This window comes from Mustela putorius, unplaced genomic scaffold, assembly GCF_011764305.1.
Source record: "Mustela putorius furo isolate JIRA1106 unplaced genomic scaffold, ASM1176430v1.1 tig00537227_pilon_pilon_pilon, whole genome shotgun sequence".
Classification (NCBI taxonomy): Eukaryota; Metazoa; Chordata; class Mammalia; order Carnivora; family Mustelidae; genus Mustela; species Mustela putorius.
Window position 1 is genome coordinate 6,636,171 of NW_025422368.1, and position 17,344 is coordinate 6,653,514.

At 38.7% G+C, this 17,344-nt stretch overlaps 1 protein-coding gene across 3 annotated transcripts in view; it reads left to right on the forward strand.

Moving 5' to 3' along the window:
- Window positions 1–3,508: 3,508 nt before the first annotated feature.
- CCNT1 (cyclin T1) overlaps window positions 3,509–17,344 on the forward strand; it is a 33,231-nt gene continuing 19,395 nt past the window's right edge. For 2 of the 3 annotated variants that reach the window (XM_013049149.2, XM_045073238.1), the window contains exons 1-4: window positions 3,509–4,017; window positions 5,736–5,817; window positions 12,571–12,699; window positions 15,916–15,976. In XM_013049149.2, coding sequence (XP_012904603.1) covers window positions 3,857–4,017; window positions 5,736–5,817; window positions 12,571–12,699; window positions 15,916–15,976 — 433 coding nt within the window. In that variant the 5' untranslated portion in view covers window positions 3,509–3,856. The remainder of the gene's footprint in view (window positions 4,018–5,735; window positions 5,818–12,570; window positions 12,700–15,915; window positions 15,977–17,344) is intronic. The other variant, XM_013049150.2, reaches the window with a different exon arrangement.

Consider the following 17,344-nt stretch of genomic DNA (forward strand, 5'->3'; position numbering starts at 1 on the left):
CTCATTTTTTGGGGGCGGAGAAGAGGGAGAGGGAGAGAGAATCTTGAGCAGGTTCCATGCTTGGCCCCTTATTTCACTTTTATCTTACTGATTAATGCAAATTAAAATGTCAACAAACAGTCAAAACTATTCTCATTTGCTGGGGTGCCTGGGTAGCTCAGTCAGTTAGGCATCTGACTCTTAATTTTGGCCCAGGTCATGGCATCATCTCAGGGTCTTGAGATTGAGCTCTGCATGGGGCTGTATGCTCAGTAGGGAATCTGCTTGGGATTCTCTCCCTCTCTCTCTCTCCCCCTTCTCCTCCCTCATTTGTATGTGTGCTTGCTCTCCCTCTCTCAAATAAATAAATAAACCTTTGGAAAAAAAAAACCCTATTCTCATTTGTCCAATGTAATCACAGGTTGGTTCTTGAATCAAGAAGTTGGCAAAATTGAGTGAAAGCATTCTGTGAGAATCAACTGGCTATAGGAAATTTATAATAAAGATCATATATTGTATTTTTTATAAATGTGTGCTACACATTCATGTTCATGTTTGAACTTACGTATGTATACATACACATACAAGTATTTTCTGGATAGCCGGTTGGTCATAATTTACCTGTATACCCATACCATGGTCGATTTCAAGCTATCATAGGACACCAACTGAATGTGGATTTGGGAATCGTTACAAATGGCAAACCATCTTCTCATGTTTTAATCTGGAGACTATATAAATGTTGGAAAGAAATGATTTTGACAATAAACATGTACTGAACACCTGTTGTGCCTGATGGTGTCCCATCAAGATCCAGAGATGACATTTAAGATCACACAGCTAAGGGACCCTAGGTGGCTCAGTCAGTTAAGTGTCTGCCTTCAGCTTTGGCTGTGATCTTGGGGTCCTAAAATCAAGACCCATGTCTGGTTTCCTGCTCAGTGGAGAAAGTGTCTCTGCCACTCCCCTCCCCCCTCCCTCTCTCATAATTAAATAAAATCTATTTAAAAAATCACTAGGTAGTTAAAAGAATACCTGGGAATTTTAAGGATATTAAGTGAAATAAGCCAGTCACAGAGACAAACACTATATGATTCTACTTATGTAAGAGATCTAAAGCAGTCAAACTCACAGAAACACAAAGGTTGTCAGGGCTGGGAGCAGGGGGAAACGAAGCATATAGAAATAAAGTTTCAGGGCGCCTGGGTGGCTCAGTGGGTTAAGCCACTGCCTTCGGCTCAGGTCATGATCTGAGAGTCCTGGGATCGAGTCCCACATCGGGCTCTCTGCTCAGCAGGGTGCCTGCTTCCCTCTCTCTCTCTCTGCCTGCCTCTCTGTCTACTTGTGATCTCTGTCAAATAAATAAAACCTTAAAAAAAAAAGAAATAAAATTTCAGGTTTGCAAAATGAAAAAGTTGTGGAGATCTGTTACATAACAATTTGAATATGGCTGATACTATGAAACTGTACACATAGAAATAGTCAAGGGTTAAAAAAAAAATAGCTGGGATTTGAATCCAGGCCTGATTAAAAACTCTTGTTTAGCAACTGTTATACTGCCTCCTACTTTCAAATATTTATCCTCTCAAACAGTATTTCCTTTCTCTGAGTACATAGGTCCTGGGTCTGTATGGCAGGATAGCCACTGATTACCACCCGCATTGCCTAGAGCTTAACAGATACCAGAACTTGTTCTTGGAAAATTGGTATACTCATCCAGGGCAGCAAATTCAAAACGGAGCCATCAATCCAAGAGTTTAAATGAAGGACCAGGGGCACCTGGGTGGCTCAGATGGTTAGGCGTCTGTCTTTGGCTCAGGTCATGAGCTCAGGTCATGATGCCAGGTTCCTAGGATTGAGCCCCTGGGTCAGGCTCTCCGCTCATCATGGAGTCTGCTTCTCCCTCTCCCAGAATGCTCGCATGCTCTCTCCCAGAAAAATAAAATGTTTAAAATAAAAATGGAGAAGCAAACAAAGGTCAGAGAAATAGGCAAGAGGGTTCTGGGAGAAATAATTTTAGTTGTTTAAAAGACAATATAATTGGGACTTGGGTAGCTCAGTTAGATGTCTGCCTTTGGCTCAGGTCATCATCCCCAAGTCTGGTTTGAGCCTGCATCTGGCTCCCACAGGGAGTCTGCTTCTCCCTCTCCCTCTGCCCCTCCCCCCAGCTCATTTTTTTCTCAAATAAGTAAATCAATCTTTAAGAGACTATAATGACTACATAATTTTAAAAAATGCTTATTCTACTAAAAGGAACACACCTGTGACATTAGTGAGATGTTTGAAATCATTATTTTTTAACATGTTATAACCTGAAATACGTCATTTAAATCTTCCTGAACCTGAATTTTTCTGGAGTAAAATGTAGCTAATGCTAATTATAGGTAGTATAGGGCAAAGGAGGGCCTGAAATGGAAGGAAATATGTCTGAGAATGAATGAGAGTCAAACTTAGCGGAAGCAGCCATGTCTAAAATGGAAAAAACTCAAAATATTATGAAAGACAAAGGATTCTAATACTATCCCAACTTAATCAAGGTAAATTGTTTCAGAAAAGCAAGAATACAGTTTGCTAGAATGGCAAGAACAATGGAATTAGACCTGATTTAAAAATCAACACTTACAAGCAGTGCAGCATAGGGCAAACTACTTAATTTCCCCAAGCCCTGGTTTCTTCCTTGTAGGGTGCTGTAGCCATTTATTTGACTACTAGGGCCAGGACAGGACTGTATTAGGTAGGTGCCATGGATACGTCTCAATTTTAATATAATAAAGACTCTGATAATATTTACTGAATGTTTTCGATGTTCCTATTACAAAGGATTTTAATCTATTACAAAGGATTTTAATTAATTATAGCTTCATTTAGTCCTTCCCACAACCTAAAATGTAGGTACTATTGTTATCATTTACAGTTATATATAAGAGAGACAAAGAAGTTAGGTATCTTGCCCAGGATCAAACAGGCATCAGGCGTTCCGCTGGGAAATTTCTCGAGAGATGACAGGAACTTTTAAGTTCTTAGGCGTGCAAGGTGGAGGTAGAAGCTTTCCACAAAGGAGCACCTTTAGTTCGCGCTCTACAGAACGGGGGTTGAAACGTTATTACCTCTTGGGGTTGTGCCTTTTAAATGAAATAGTGTACCAATAGTGTGCCTAGAACATGGTAATCACTAAACATTGTGAATTAAATTTCATTTCCTCACGTTGAATCACTGTGGCGAAGCACAAGAATTTTTTCAAGGCTTTAAGTAAACGTTGTAAAAAGCTTTGCAAATGGGCAGTTTACACTGCTACCAACAACGTTAAGAGCTTTCTACCTGCTTTATATTACCATATACGATAGGGCCACACTCTGATCACTTTTTTCTGTTTTTGACAGTCTCACCTGTTCTCTGTCAAGTTCGCTATCTCCCCCATTTTCTACCGTCACCTCCGCTACAAACGAAGTTCTCCAAGAAACCGCCGAGGGGCGCGTGGGCGGGCGCTTTATCCCGCCACAACAGTTGACTCGCCAATTCGTTCACCACGCGAAAGCTAAACCCGGCTCTCGCGGGAGGAAACGTGGTTTCGAGCGAGAACTTCTACCCCACCCTGCCCCCCCCAAGGGTCACATGACTGGCGCCTGCGTCCTAGACTCAAGGTCTTTCCTGGTCACCTACTGGCTGTTAACTCAGCTACAGGTCGTAGCGAGGTTCATTCCGGATATAAACTCTTTAACTAGCCCTCCTTTGCGGAAGCCTGTCACAACCTAGCCGTCCACATTTTAGCGGAAGTTCGTCACGTCGCGGTTGCCCCCGCACAGCGGATGTGTGTCGCCGCTTAGGTGACGCTGGGAAGTGCTTGCAGCCTCCGCCGCTGGCTTCTGGTTGAAGCACTATGGAGGGAGAGAGGAAGAACAACAACAAACGGTGGTATTTTACTCGAGAACAACTGGAAAATAGCCCATCCCGTCGTTTTGGCCTGGACCCAGATAAAGAACTTTCTAATCGCCAGCAGGCAGCCAATCTGCTCCAGGACATGGGACAACGTCTTAACGTGTATCCTTGCGGCCTAGGCCTCCGGCCTTGGAGTCAGACCCGCCTTGCTAGGGCTTCAAGGCCTCAGGCTTTGTCAGGGTCGGAAGAGAGAGGAGGTGGGCAGGGTCTGAATGTCTAGGTGGGAGAGCCTCCGATGGGGCGGGCTGAAGTTCAGTGTTACGCCAGGGAAGCGAGGCGGAGTTAATTTCCCGCTCGCTTGCCAGTGCCACCAGCGTTGCTGGGAATTCGTATCCTTCGCAGCTTTGTGTTTTAACCAGCCGTTCCTGGTCCCCTTTCGTTGTGTTCTGGTCTCCTGGTCTGGTGACTTAGAGATTGTACTTTTTTGCTATTCCCCAGGGGTTTGGTGGAGGTTTCACCGTTGATGGCTGCCTTTTGAACTTAGTGTGTAAAGACAGTTTTGAGAAATTCAGGACCTGTAGGTCTTAAGAAGAGAGGGTGGCCTAGGATTAATGCACCAGCTATGGTTCAAAATCCGTTCTTTCCACTTAATAGCTGTTTAAGAAACCTGTCAAATTCTTGGTTTTCTTGTCTGTAAAATGGAGTGATAACTCTTGCATGTAAATTTCTGTACCTAAGAAAATGCCTGGCACTCATGTTCAGATAGTAGCTACTGTAAAACTTACAGAACTTCAGAGGAAGGAAGGATGTCAGTTTCTGTTTGTAAGGATATAGACCCGGGATCTAATGTTTTAAAAAACCGTTTACAGAATGTTGAGTTTTTAACTTACTCAAGAGTTCTGATGTGTACTTGTTTTCTTTATATTTCAAAGATCAGATAATTTAGTGATCCCCCCCCCCTCAAGTATTTTTGTCAGAAAATATGCTCACTTTGTAGCGGAGAAAGCTTATATAGTTATAAAGTTCTTTCGACCCTGGAAATGAAAAATCATTTTTGGGTGAAGCTCCTATTATAGTGTGTGGCTGTCTGTAATGTTGTGCCTTAAAGTTGTGCTCACCTCAAAAGAGATGTCCTGTTTATTGAGGATATTTGATTTGTTTCCCAAGCGTTCGGTCAGTACTAAGTTAAATTTCCTGTTTGAAATTCTGTTTTAGTACATCTAGCCCTTTTTTATGTGTGTGTTGTTATTAAGGTTGTTGACATCTTGGGACCACAACCTCTTCCCTGAATAACCCACATTGTCTCTGAGGGCTTTAGAAGTAAGACATTTAAAATTTGCCAGTGAATGAGTATCAAATCATTCCACAGTGTTTCTTCTCCCAGGGATCACCATATGAGAAGGCTTAGTTGTCACACACAAGGGGAACTGAAAAGTTAATTTTTGGAGCTTAGGAGGGGAGTAGATAGTGGAGACATACCTAGGGGCCAGATCAGGGAGGGTGTTACAAGTCACGTGAAGAGATATCCTGAGCTAATGGATCATCACAGCAGGATTTTCAGGAGGCAAGTGACAGGTTTAGGTCTACATAAATTTTTTATATTCCTTGATCCACACATGCTAAGAAGCTTGGTTATCAGTTCAGCAGGTTTTACATACTGAATACCGATTGTGGGTAAGGCATTATGTTAAGCGTCAGTTGGCGGTTAATAATTTGGTGAAAGAAACAGATTTGCTCTTTAATTTGAAAAATTAAGTATGATTTTCATTTAGAACCGTGTACTGTGCTTAACTGCATGGTCCTTTTGGGAGGATATATAGGTTGTATTTTTGGGAGTTGTTCTGCCTGCCTGTTTTGGGGCCTTAACTTTAACATTTTAGCTCACAATTGACTATCAACACTGCTATAGTATACATGCATCGATTCTACATGATTCAGTCCTTTACACAGTTCCATCGAAATGTAAGTATTATTACTATTCTGTATAGCGTAATCATTTTGTGATCGATTTCCTGTGTGGGGCGAGGTGAGGAGGTTGATCTATGTTGCTGAATTGGGATTTGAAATTTAGAAAATAGGATTGATCACTTTCATTGTGTGTCACACTGAATCCAGTCTTCCAGTTTTTCAGTAAACTGTCTGGTTAGTTATTTGGTAGGTTTTGTGCATCCTTAGGATAGATGGATTCTCTAATAAAGAAATAGATTATTGAACACTACCATTTTTGGGTTGGGAGAGGAGCATTAAAGGGGAGATGATGCTTAATTTAAGTGTAACTTTTGAAGTGGTAAATAGTAATGTTGCCACAGGAAAACAAGTGAATGTAAGTGATTTAGATTTTCTAAAAATCTTTGATAGAATTGCAATCAGTGACTGGTTGGAGAGGGAAAATACATTATGTGATGATGGGGGGCAACTTTTAAGACAGGAAGAAGAAAATAATAGTAATAAAGGGATTTTTTTTTTCTGGACAGAATTGTAAATAGTGCTATTTTTAGTTTTGATACCTGAAATGGTCCTATTTAATATTATTATAAATGACTTTGAAGTGAGTACACTATATATATTATGTATCCTGGTTGCAGGTAATGTTTAATTAAATCACAAGGTAATAGGGCTAAACTTGATGAATACTTTAGATGGGTTTGTGAGTCAAATATTTCTTCCCCCCCTTTTTTTAAAAGAAAGGTTGTGTTTTGAAGAAAAGTGTTTAAGACTTACCCTTGGGACAATAGGCTTTGAGCTATTTATTTATTTATTTATTTGACAGAGAAAGATCACAAGTAGGCAGAGAGGCAGGCAGAGAGAGGGGGGAAGCAGGCTCCCTGTTGAGCAGAGAGTCCGATGTGGATGGAGCTCGATCCCAGGACCCTGAGATCATGACCTAAGCTGAAGGCAGCGGCTTAACTCACTGAGCCACCCAGGCGCCCCTGAGCTCTGTTTTTTTTTAATGCCATGGAAAGAGAATCTGTGAAGCTAGATAGTGCTCTTGTAATATAAGTTGGCATACTCAATATTGGGAGTAACTGTACCGGAAACCCTTTGGATCTGTGGATTAAGTATTCCCAATTTTTATCCAGTCATCTTGGCTTTATCCTACCAGTAGACCTCTCACCTCCAGCCATGCCCTACCTCTGATTGCAAGAAGCAAGTTTATTAAGATAGGGAAAAGCAGTTAATGAGGATATCTGTCTGATAGCTCTGTAAGAGAAGGTAGTGGATAAAGAATGAAATTTGAGGAGGAAGTCCATAGCTGTCTTGCCAATTCTGAATGTTCTTCATGTCTTCCTTTTTATAATGGTAAAGATTTGAAATCTAGGATGAAATACATCTCAAATCAGTTTGTCCACTTTGTGCACATGTATATTATATACTTCTCCTGCTTATATTTTTTAAGTTATATTTTTCCTTCTTTCCTGTGTATTAAGCTTAGCAAGGACAGAGACTCACTTTTCTGTGTATCCTCCGAAGCACCTTCAGTAAGCTTGAATGAATGAATGAATGAATGAACTGGTAATTATCCAATAAATATAGAGAAATTCCAGTGGATGACATGACCTTTTCCAAAATACAGTGACTTTTAAAATTTGGGATTGTTGATCCTCTCTAGAGAATTGATTTTAGGCACATTCTGGAATTAACGGATCAAAAATACCACCCTTTAATATCTTAGGTTTAAGACGTGATAAATCCAAGTTCAAATTTGAGAGGACTTAATACATTGTTGTAGCATTGATATTTGTCCTATCAAGCTCCTGTGCATTTTTCATGTTATTTTTTTCTCATTATAAAGGCAATAAATGCTTACCGTAAAAATTAATATGGAAATGTATAATAGAAAGTGAAAGATCCTCTGTAATCCCACCCTCCAGGGTTAACCATTGATAAATGTTTTATCATATAGTGTCTTGGGCATTTTTGTGTGTAAATACCTAGTATTTATGTATTTCTATTAAAAAATAATTTCTGATTATACTACTATTATGTGAATTGCCTTTATTAGTTAACAGTATATATCAGATATCTTTTCATAGTGGTTTTTCATTACAGATGACCTTTGAACGAGGTAGGGGTTGGGGTACCTATCTCTACACAGTTGAAAATCCGTATGTAATTCTTGACTCCACAGAAAGTTAACTAACAGAAGCCTTACCAATAACATAGTTAACATGTATTTGTATGTTATATGTATCATATACTGTATCCTTACAAAAAAATAGGCTGGAGAAAAGAAAATATTAAGAAAATCATGAGGAAGACAAAATAAAATTATAGTACTGTATTGTATTTATAGAGAAAAAATTTGCATATAAGTGGACCGACACAGTTCAAACCAGTGTTGATCAAGTGTTAGCTGTATTTTATTTTATTTCTTTATGTGTGTTAGCTGTATTTTAAATGGCCACATAGTATTTCTTTGTATTGTTACCATATATTTCACCTCCATACTGGCAGATATTTGGGTTGTTTGTAGTTTAGTAATTATATATAATGTTATATAACATTGGTACATATATTATGTGACTTACATGATTGTTTTAATATAAATTCCTATAGGTAAAATTACTGCGTCTATAGGGCTGCATTTAAAAAATTTTTGTCCTCTCAATTTGCCTTACTGAAAGATTGTACCCCTATACATTGTTTTGTTGTGTCAGTTTGCCCTACTGAAAGATTTTATCAGTATACATTGTTTTGTTGTGTCAGTTTGCCTTATTGAAAGATTATATCAGTATATATTGTTTCCAGCAGTGTGGAAACAATTGCTGTGAGGATGTGTCTGCATCCTCACAAATAACGTATTTATTACATCAGGAAATAGTAAGTTTTAACGACTTGTTGTGCTCTTGGGATACAGCGGTAAACAAGATAGAGGGTATCCTAAATTATTTTCTTAATTTACATTTTTTTAAATTAGTGAAGTCAAGCTTCTTAAACCTATTTAGATCATTGTTCTTATGAAATTGAAAAATCGACTTAAAAATTGACTTGGTTCGCTTTGCTCCTCTTTTATTCTGATTTTCTTATTTATACGAGCTCCCATATGTTAGAGCTGTATGTCATGTGTTGTGAATACTTTCCTCATTTTGTTCTATTTCTTTGTTCATAGAGTTTTGAGGCCTAGAACTCTTGCCTTTAAAAACTTCTTAAAAATTTTTTGTTGAGGTATAACGGTAAAGCACAAAAACCTGAAATGTGCAACTTGATTACTTTTTGCCTTATTATTATTATTACTGTATGTATATGTAGCCACCACTCAGATGAAGATAAAGTATATTTCCAGTACCATGGAGGATAGAGAACTTGTCTTTCAGTGGAAATACATTTTATTTCTTCAGTGGACATGATTAAATGATTAATTTTCATTTAATTTGTGGCATTGTATTACTTTTTATGAGAAGAACCTCATGAATTGAATTTCTAAATGTACTGTCTTAAATGTTTTCAAATGAGGGAGTATAAAATTAATGGTGAGCAACTTGGTGTGTTTATGTAATATTTCATATTTTATGAAATTGGGTGCTGTATTTTAATATCTAACATTTAACTGGGTGTATTTTATTCTGGTTAGCTTATTCTTAAGGGGTCAAGCTTAGTGGTTAAGAGAATGGGCTCTGGAGTCAGACATGTCTGTCTAGGTTTGGATTTTGTGAACTGCTTATATGGCTTTGGGTAAGTTACCATAGGCCTCAGTTTTCTCATCTCTTTGGAGTCAGTAATAGCGCCTGACTCCTAGAATACTTAATAAGATTTATTTGTTTATTAGAGAGAGTGCTAGTGGGGGAGGGGCAGAAGGAGAGGGAGAGAGAATCTCAAGTAGACTCTTCATTGAGTGCAAAGCTTGGAGTCCTAACTTGGGGCTTGATCCCATGATCCTGAGATCATGACCTGAGCTGAAATCAACAGTTGGACTCTTAACCAACAGAGCCACCCAGACACCCCCATGGTTCATATATATATATATATATATACACGTGTGTGTGTGTGTGTGTGTGTGTTGTGTGTGTGTATAAGATTTTATTTATTTACTTGACAGAGATTACAAATAGGCATAGAGGCAGGCAGAGAAAGAGAGGGGGAAGCAAGCTCCCTGCCAAGCAGGGAGCCCGATGTGGGGCTTGATCCAGGACCCCGGGACCATGACCTGAGCTGAAGGCAGAGGCTTTAACCCACTGAGCCACTTAGGTGCCTCAATATTTAAGTGAATTAATTTACAAAGTGCCTGTACATAATGAATAAATACTAGGTGGTATTTTTATTCTTTTAAAATGGAGAAAATCTTAGATTCTAACCTGGTATACGAATTCCTCTTAGAAATTGCCTTTGATAGGAACATGCTTTAGTAAACTGGATTGGTAAGTGATTCCATGAGGAGCAATGAGTATTTACATGGTTGTGCAAAAATTAGACTGAAATTTACCTCTTGCAGCCTTCCACTTAATGAGTTGTTACCTTGCCTTGTTAGCCATTGTTTGTACACCATATTTTAGTTTGTGCCTTTTGAATGTATTGTTAGTTCTTTGAAGACAAAGTTGTAGGCTAAAAATCTTAGTGTTTTTAAGTATTTCTTTTCCTTTCTGCTTCTTCCTATCAGTTAAAAAGTCCTGTTAATTTTTAGAATGTTAGCTGTTTTTTCTGTATATAGTCATCATAAAATTGAAAGAAGAGAGAGAGGGGTACCTGGGTGGCCTCAGGTGGTTAAGTGTGTGCCTTCCGCTCAGCTCATGATCCCAGGGTCCTGGGACAGAGCTCTGAGTTAGGCTCCCTGCTAGTGGGTGCCTGCTTCTCACTCTCCTTCTTCCTGCTGCTCCCCCTGCTTGTGCTCTCTCTCTCTCTGGCAAATAAATAAATAAAATCGTTTTTTTTTTTTTTTTAACAGAGAATAAAAGAGGAAATGATGATATTCCTGTAGCTAGCTGCTCAGAGAGAATCCTGTTGACATTTTAGAATTTTTTTTCTTGGCACACAAATACATACACAAAGATTTAGTGAAGCCCTGTTAATTTTCTAAAATCATACCTGCGGTTCCCCCCGTTTTTCTACTGCTAATGCCTACTCTAAACTTGATTTCTTAATGCCTGGATTACTAATTTTTTTTTCTTTTTTAAAATTAATTTTTAATGAGTGTTATTCTTTCCTTCTTTTAGTCCTCCCTAGGACTGGATATGTCTGTCTGTCTGACCTTCCTTCCTTTATTAAATATTTTATTTGAGAGTGTGTGTTTTTTAAGATTTTATTTATTTATTTAACAGAGGGAGAAACAACGAGAGAGGGAACACAGGCAGGGGGAGTGGGAGAGGGAGAAGCAGGCTCCCTGCTGATGTGGGGCTCGATCCCAGGACTCTGGGATCATGATCTGAGTCAAAAGCAGATGACTGAGCTGCCCAGGCGCCCCTCAATTTAGTATGCTCTGATTACTCACATCTTGTTTGTGCCTATCTTCCTCTGGTTCTGCTTTGTTTATCCTGAGGTCTAGCAGTATATATGGAGTTTGCTGCTTAAAACTGCAGCAAACATGAAGGAAGAGAATTATTGCTGTGAATTGGATTTGTGGGTAAAAATCTCTTACAGCGAAATAGCAGATAGCAGGAAGGATATAAAGAAGTATTAGAATGCCTGTTAGTTCTACTCCATAAAGTGAAATAGGTATTTAAATTATATAAAATTATTTATCATGTTTCTTTGACTCTTGGTTCTTGCCATTGCCATCTTTGATTCATTGAAATATTCTTAAGATTCAGTAGAATTTCTGAGATTTCTTAGATCCCTACCAGGCTACATTTATGTCATATTGCTCTAATCTGTTAACATTGTTTTGTGACGAATTTGTTGTTTACTTGTGTATTGGCTTGAGATTTTTTTTTTCCCTGTGTGCCTTTGTATAACATCTTGAATATAACACTATTTTAAAATTCCCTTTTATAAGATTTGTGCTCCCTCCATATATAAGTATACTCTAGATAATTCACATACAATAAAATATATCCTTTTAAAGTCTGCAGTATGCTGAGTTTTTGTTGTTGTTTTAAAAGATTTTGTTTCTTTTAGAAAGACTGCACGTGAGCAGGGGGAGAGGCAGAGGGGGAGGGAGAGGTGGGGGGAAAGAAAATCAAGTCAACTCCTTGCTGAGAATGGAGGTGGACATAGGGCTCAATCCCATGACCCTGAGATCATGACCTGAGCCAAAACCAAGAGTTGGACACTTAACCAACTGAGCCATCCAGGTATCCCAAGTCACTGGTGGTTAATATATTCACCAAGTTATGCAGCCATCATCATGGTCTAATTCCACAAAATTTACATTGCCCCAGAAAGAAACTTCTTATGCATTTGTGGTCACTCCCATTTTCCTATTCTAGCCCCTGGCAATCACTAATCTACTTTCAATTTGCACCTTAAAAAAAAGGTATATAGAGGGTTATGATATAAACTTAAAGAACTTCATTTTAAATAGAAAACCAACTATTTACATCTAGTCGTTTCTCACATAGATTGCTTTCAACGAGAGTTTGTTACAAGAAGGGTTGATTTTTGGGAGTGGATGGATATGGATTAACAGATATGAGAGGGAATGGCATTTTAAGGAGAAAAGGCATTACTGAGAAGTGATGAAGTTGGGGCAAGCAGGGAATTTGGTTTGAGACTTAGGTCTTTTTTAGATCTACCTTGATCTAGGAATAAATAATGAATGTAATTTATTTTCTTTCCATCCAGTCTGTGGCTCCAGCGGCCTTATTTCTAGCAGCTAAAGTAGAGGAGCAACCAAAAAAATTGGAACACGTCATCAAGGTAGCACATGCTTGTCTCCATCCGCAGGAATCACTTCCTGATACTAGGAGTGAGGTAGGGGATTCATTACACATACCTGTTTTTTTTTTTTTTTTTTTTTTGATGGTAGCTTAGTTTTGTAACTTTGATTTACTTAAGTCTGAGTGGGGGCTCTTGAATTTTTAGTTTTTATTTTTCCTTTACAAAAAACATCAGAAACTATGGCAAAAGTTAGTTGTATTCGTATAGTAAAATTGGGAAATGCAGAAAAACAAAGAAGAAAATGTATCACCTAGGTATAATTTGGACCATGGATATGTAAGTGATTATTATTTCTCAGTTCTTTTCAATGAAAAGCTACACACATATGTATGTTTATGTCTTTTCCACTTATTATAATGTAAATATTTTCCCATTTTACTCTCCCTTTTCTGTCGCTCTCTCTCTTTTTTTTTTTTTTTTAAAGATTTTTAAAGTTCCTTTGACAGAGGTCACAAGTAGGCAGAGAGGCAGGCAGAGAGAGAGAGTGGAGGAAGCAGGCTCCCCGCTGAGCAGAGAGCCTGATGTGGGGCTTGATTCCAGGACCCTGGGATCATGACCTGAGCAGAAGGCAGAGGCTTTAACCCACTGAGCCACCCAGGCACCCCTCTTTTTTTTTTTTTTAAAGATTTTAATTATTTGAAAGAGCCCATGAGCCGAAGGCAGAGGCTTTAACCCACTGAACCACCCAAGTGTCCCTCTTTTTTTTTTTCTTTTTTTAAAGATCGTAATTATTTGAAAGAGCCCATGAGCTGGATGGGGCAGAGGGACAAGCAGACCCCCTACTCAATGGGAAGCCAGATGTGGGGGCTCTATCCCAGGATCCTGAGATCATGACATGAGCCAAAGTCAGATCCTTAACCGACTGAGCCACCCAAGCGTCCCATGAATAATATTCTTACCAATAAATTTTTGTTATGGACTCTTTAGAAAAATGAGTCCTGTCATTTTTTTTTACTTTTAAAGAAATTACAGAAGTTACATATGCTTGTTAAAGACAACCCAAATATTCAAGAATCATTTGTAGTGAAAGTTAAAGCTCATCTCCCCTCCTCCTGGCAGGATACTGCTGATTATAATTTCAGTATATGTTCTGTTAACCTCTATCCTGTGCATGTACACATAGCTTTTTTTCCTTCCATCCTTCCTTGACTTTCTTAAAGAAGGGAAACTGTCCTGGCTTTTAAGTCTGTTGTTGGGGAGTGATGAGTAGTGAGAAATTTTGAGGTCTGACATGGGTGTTTAAACTGTGGATTTCTGTTACTAGATTATTTACGTCTCTTACAATGGGTGCATGAGTCATCTTTTATCAAATAGTTAAATTTACATGTTCTTATTATATTGGAGAAAGTGGTTCTTTGCGGGGGGGGGGTTATTTGGTTGCTTGTTTTTTATAGATTTATTTATTTGAGAAAGATTTTATTTATTTGAGAAAAGAGTGCAGGGAGGGGCAGGAGAGAATCTCAAGCAGACTCTGTGCTGAGTGTGGATTCCCACAACCCTGAGATCATAAACTGACCTGAAATCAAGTCAGACACTTAACCAGCTGAGCCACCCAGTTGCCCCTTTATTTTGATAATAGCCCCTAATTATGTGAATTGTTTCCCATAGCAGGGTTTTGATTGCCCTTCGTTTTCTCTTGGGTACAGCAGTAGCTCTTGTTGAGAGTTACTGCCCTGGATTTTTATTTTGGTTTTAGACTAGTAAATGCCCTTGGTCCATAGGACTGACCAAATGAAACAAAATTTTGTTTTAACAGAGTAAAACAAAAAATAATTTACTTTTTTTCCTCTAAGGTATATTTATGTAATTTCTCACCTGAGTTTCTGTTCCTTGTGAGATGGGGTATCTTAGAGGAGGATATTTTCTTCACTATATGGAAAGCAGTACTAGCATAATTTAAGTCCTTATTGGACTTGATTCAAGATCATAAAGCTAGGTGGAAAGTTCACTACACTATAGATCTAACTCCTGCCCCAAGTCTCATTCTCTGACCTAGAGTTCTAGACCATTGCTGTCCAATAGAAATACAGAGGGAGTCATGTAGTCATGTATAATTAAACTTTTTAAACTTTTCATTGAACTTCATTTAAAATCTTCATTAGAAATAAAATCTTAGGGCACCTGGGTGGCTCAGTGGGTTAAGCCTCTGCCTTCGGCTCGGGTCGTGATCTCGGGGTTCTGGGATCGAGTCCCACATCGGGCTCTCTGCTCAGCGGGGAGCTTGCTTCCCCCTCTCTCTATGCCTGCCTCTCTGCCTAGTTGTGATTTCTCTCTGTCAAATGAATAAATAAAATCTATTAAAAAAAAAAAGAAATAAAATCTTCATATAAAAGAAGGTGAAATTGGAGCATCTGGGTGGCTTAGTCCGTTAAGTGTCTGCCTTCAGCTCAGGTCGTGATTCCAGAGTCTTGGGATCAAGCTCCGCATCAGACTCCCTACTCAGTGGGGAGCCTGCTTCTCCCTCTCTCTTTGCCCCTCCACCCCTGTTCATGCTCACTCTCTCATGCTCTCTGTCTTTCTCAAATAAATAAAATCTTTAAAAAAAACAAAAAAATGAAAGGTGAAGTTAATTACGATATTTTATATTTTATATCTGGAATCACAACCTGAGCCAAAAGCAGACGCTTAACTGAATGAACCACAGAGGCACCCCAGTTTGGCATATATTCTATTGGATATCTCAATTTAAACTAGCTACATTTAGGTGCTCAGTAGCCATATGTTGACAATGGCTGCAGTATTGACTGGTACAAATCTGAGAGAAGTTTTTTTTTGTTGTTTATTCCCTTTTCCTTTGAACTCTTCTGATTCTTAAAAATCTAGCATTAGCTGGGAGGTTTTGTCAGGAGTCAGATGTTTGAAATTGCCTGCAGTACCTTAGGAAGGGTCTACAGTGTATTTTGATGATGTTGAAAAAAGATGTATGTATCTTTAATTGTCTTGTGTCTGCATCACATGACTTTAAAACCTAAAATGTTAGTCTTGAAATGAACCAACTCTCTGGTGCCTTTTCTGTAGCTAATTATGAATGAAGTGTTATTTCTCAGTATACCACTTTTTTCCCTTCTTCAAAGAGGAAAAGGTGTGCTAAATATAGAGATAAGGATTGTATTTCAGTTCCTAGGCTACCTCCTCACTTCATGCCTGCCTTTTGTTGCTTTGGTTTTCCTGGAAGAAGTTGTTAGAATTGTTTACACTTTATATATTGTGCCTTTTTGGGAAATAATTTATTTGTCTTCTCACCTACAGGCTTACCTGCAACAAGTTCAAGATCTGGTGATACTAGAAAGCATAATTCTGCAGACTTTAGGTAAATTTATTTTTCTTTAAAATAGTAAATATAGGGGCGCCTGGGTGGCTCAGTGGTTAAAGCTTCTGCCTTCGGCTCAGGTCATGATCCCAGGGTCCTGGGATCGAGCCTCACATCGGGCTCTCTGCTCAGCAGGGATCCTGCCTCCTCCTCCTCCTCTCTCTCTTTGCCTTTCTCTCTGCCTACTTGTGATCTGTCTGTCAAATAAATTAAAAAAAAAATAGTAAATATAAGTAATGTAAAATTTTAAAATTTGCAGAATAGGAAATAGGAAGAAAATCTCTACTGAAGGCTTTTGCAAATTATAGAGGTTGTGGAATGTGGTTTAACCCTGACCTATACCAAAGACAGAAGTCAGGCATAGCCGTCCTTTAGAATAGCAGTTAGTAGAGTTTTTTAAAATTCTGTGTTCATAATTTGCTTTGGAAGGTTTGTCAGTTTTTAACTTTATGATAAATAATGACAAAAACTAATGAACTTTTTTCCTTTTATGGATTTTTATGATCTGTTTGCCATTCTATTTAAAGGACAGTGTTTATTTTAAAAATTGGTAAAAGTTTATTTTTTTAAAGAGGTCATGTAGTTTAATTTTTTTTTAGATTTATTTTTTTATTTATTTAAAAGATTTTATTTGAGGAAGAGAGAGAGAGGGATAGCGTGACCGGGGTGAGAAGCAGAAGGAAAAGCAAACTCCCTGCTGAGCAGGGAGCTTGATGTGGGACTCCAGGATCCATGACCTGAGCTGAAGGCAGATAGATACCTAACCGATTGAGCCACCCAGGTGCCCCTAGATTTATTTATCTGAGAGAGAGAGAACAATCATGCATGTGTGTGCAGCTGCATGGAGGGAGGGGCAGAGGGAGAGAATCTTCAAACATTCTCCCTACCTTGGGGCTCCATGTGGGGCGATACGGGGCTCGATCTCACAACCCATGAGGTCATGACCTGAGCTGAAACCAAGAGCTGGATGCTCAGTGGACTGAGCTCCTAGGCACACCTCTAATCAGTGTTTAGAACAGCAGAGTAGGGGTGGAGGAATTGCAGCTCTAGTGGTTGATGGGCAACCTTGATGATTATCTGTTACTGTTTTTATCAGAGATACACCTTTAAAGGTTTTTAGCAAATTCGGAAAATAAGGATTTTTTTTCAAGGTTTTTTTTTTTTTTTGTGGGGGTGCTATTTTTCTCTTCTCTGGGTAAGGGAGGAGTTCATGAGTTTGTTGAAAAGTTATTGGTACACCTGTATGTTATTGCATGTCTACACACAATTCTTTAAGGCCTCTCTCTCTCTCTCTCTCTCTTTTTTTAAAGCATATGTGCTGCCAAAGTGAGCACTCAAAGCTTATCTCTGAAGTTAATTTCTATTAAC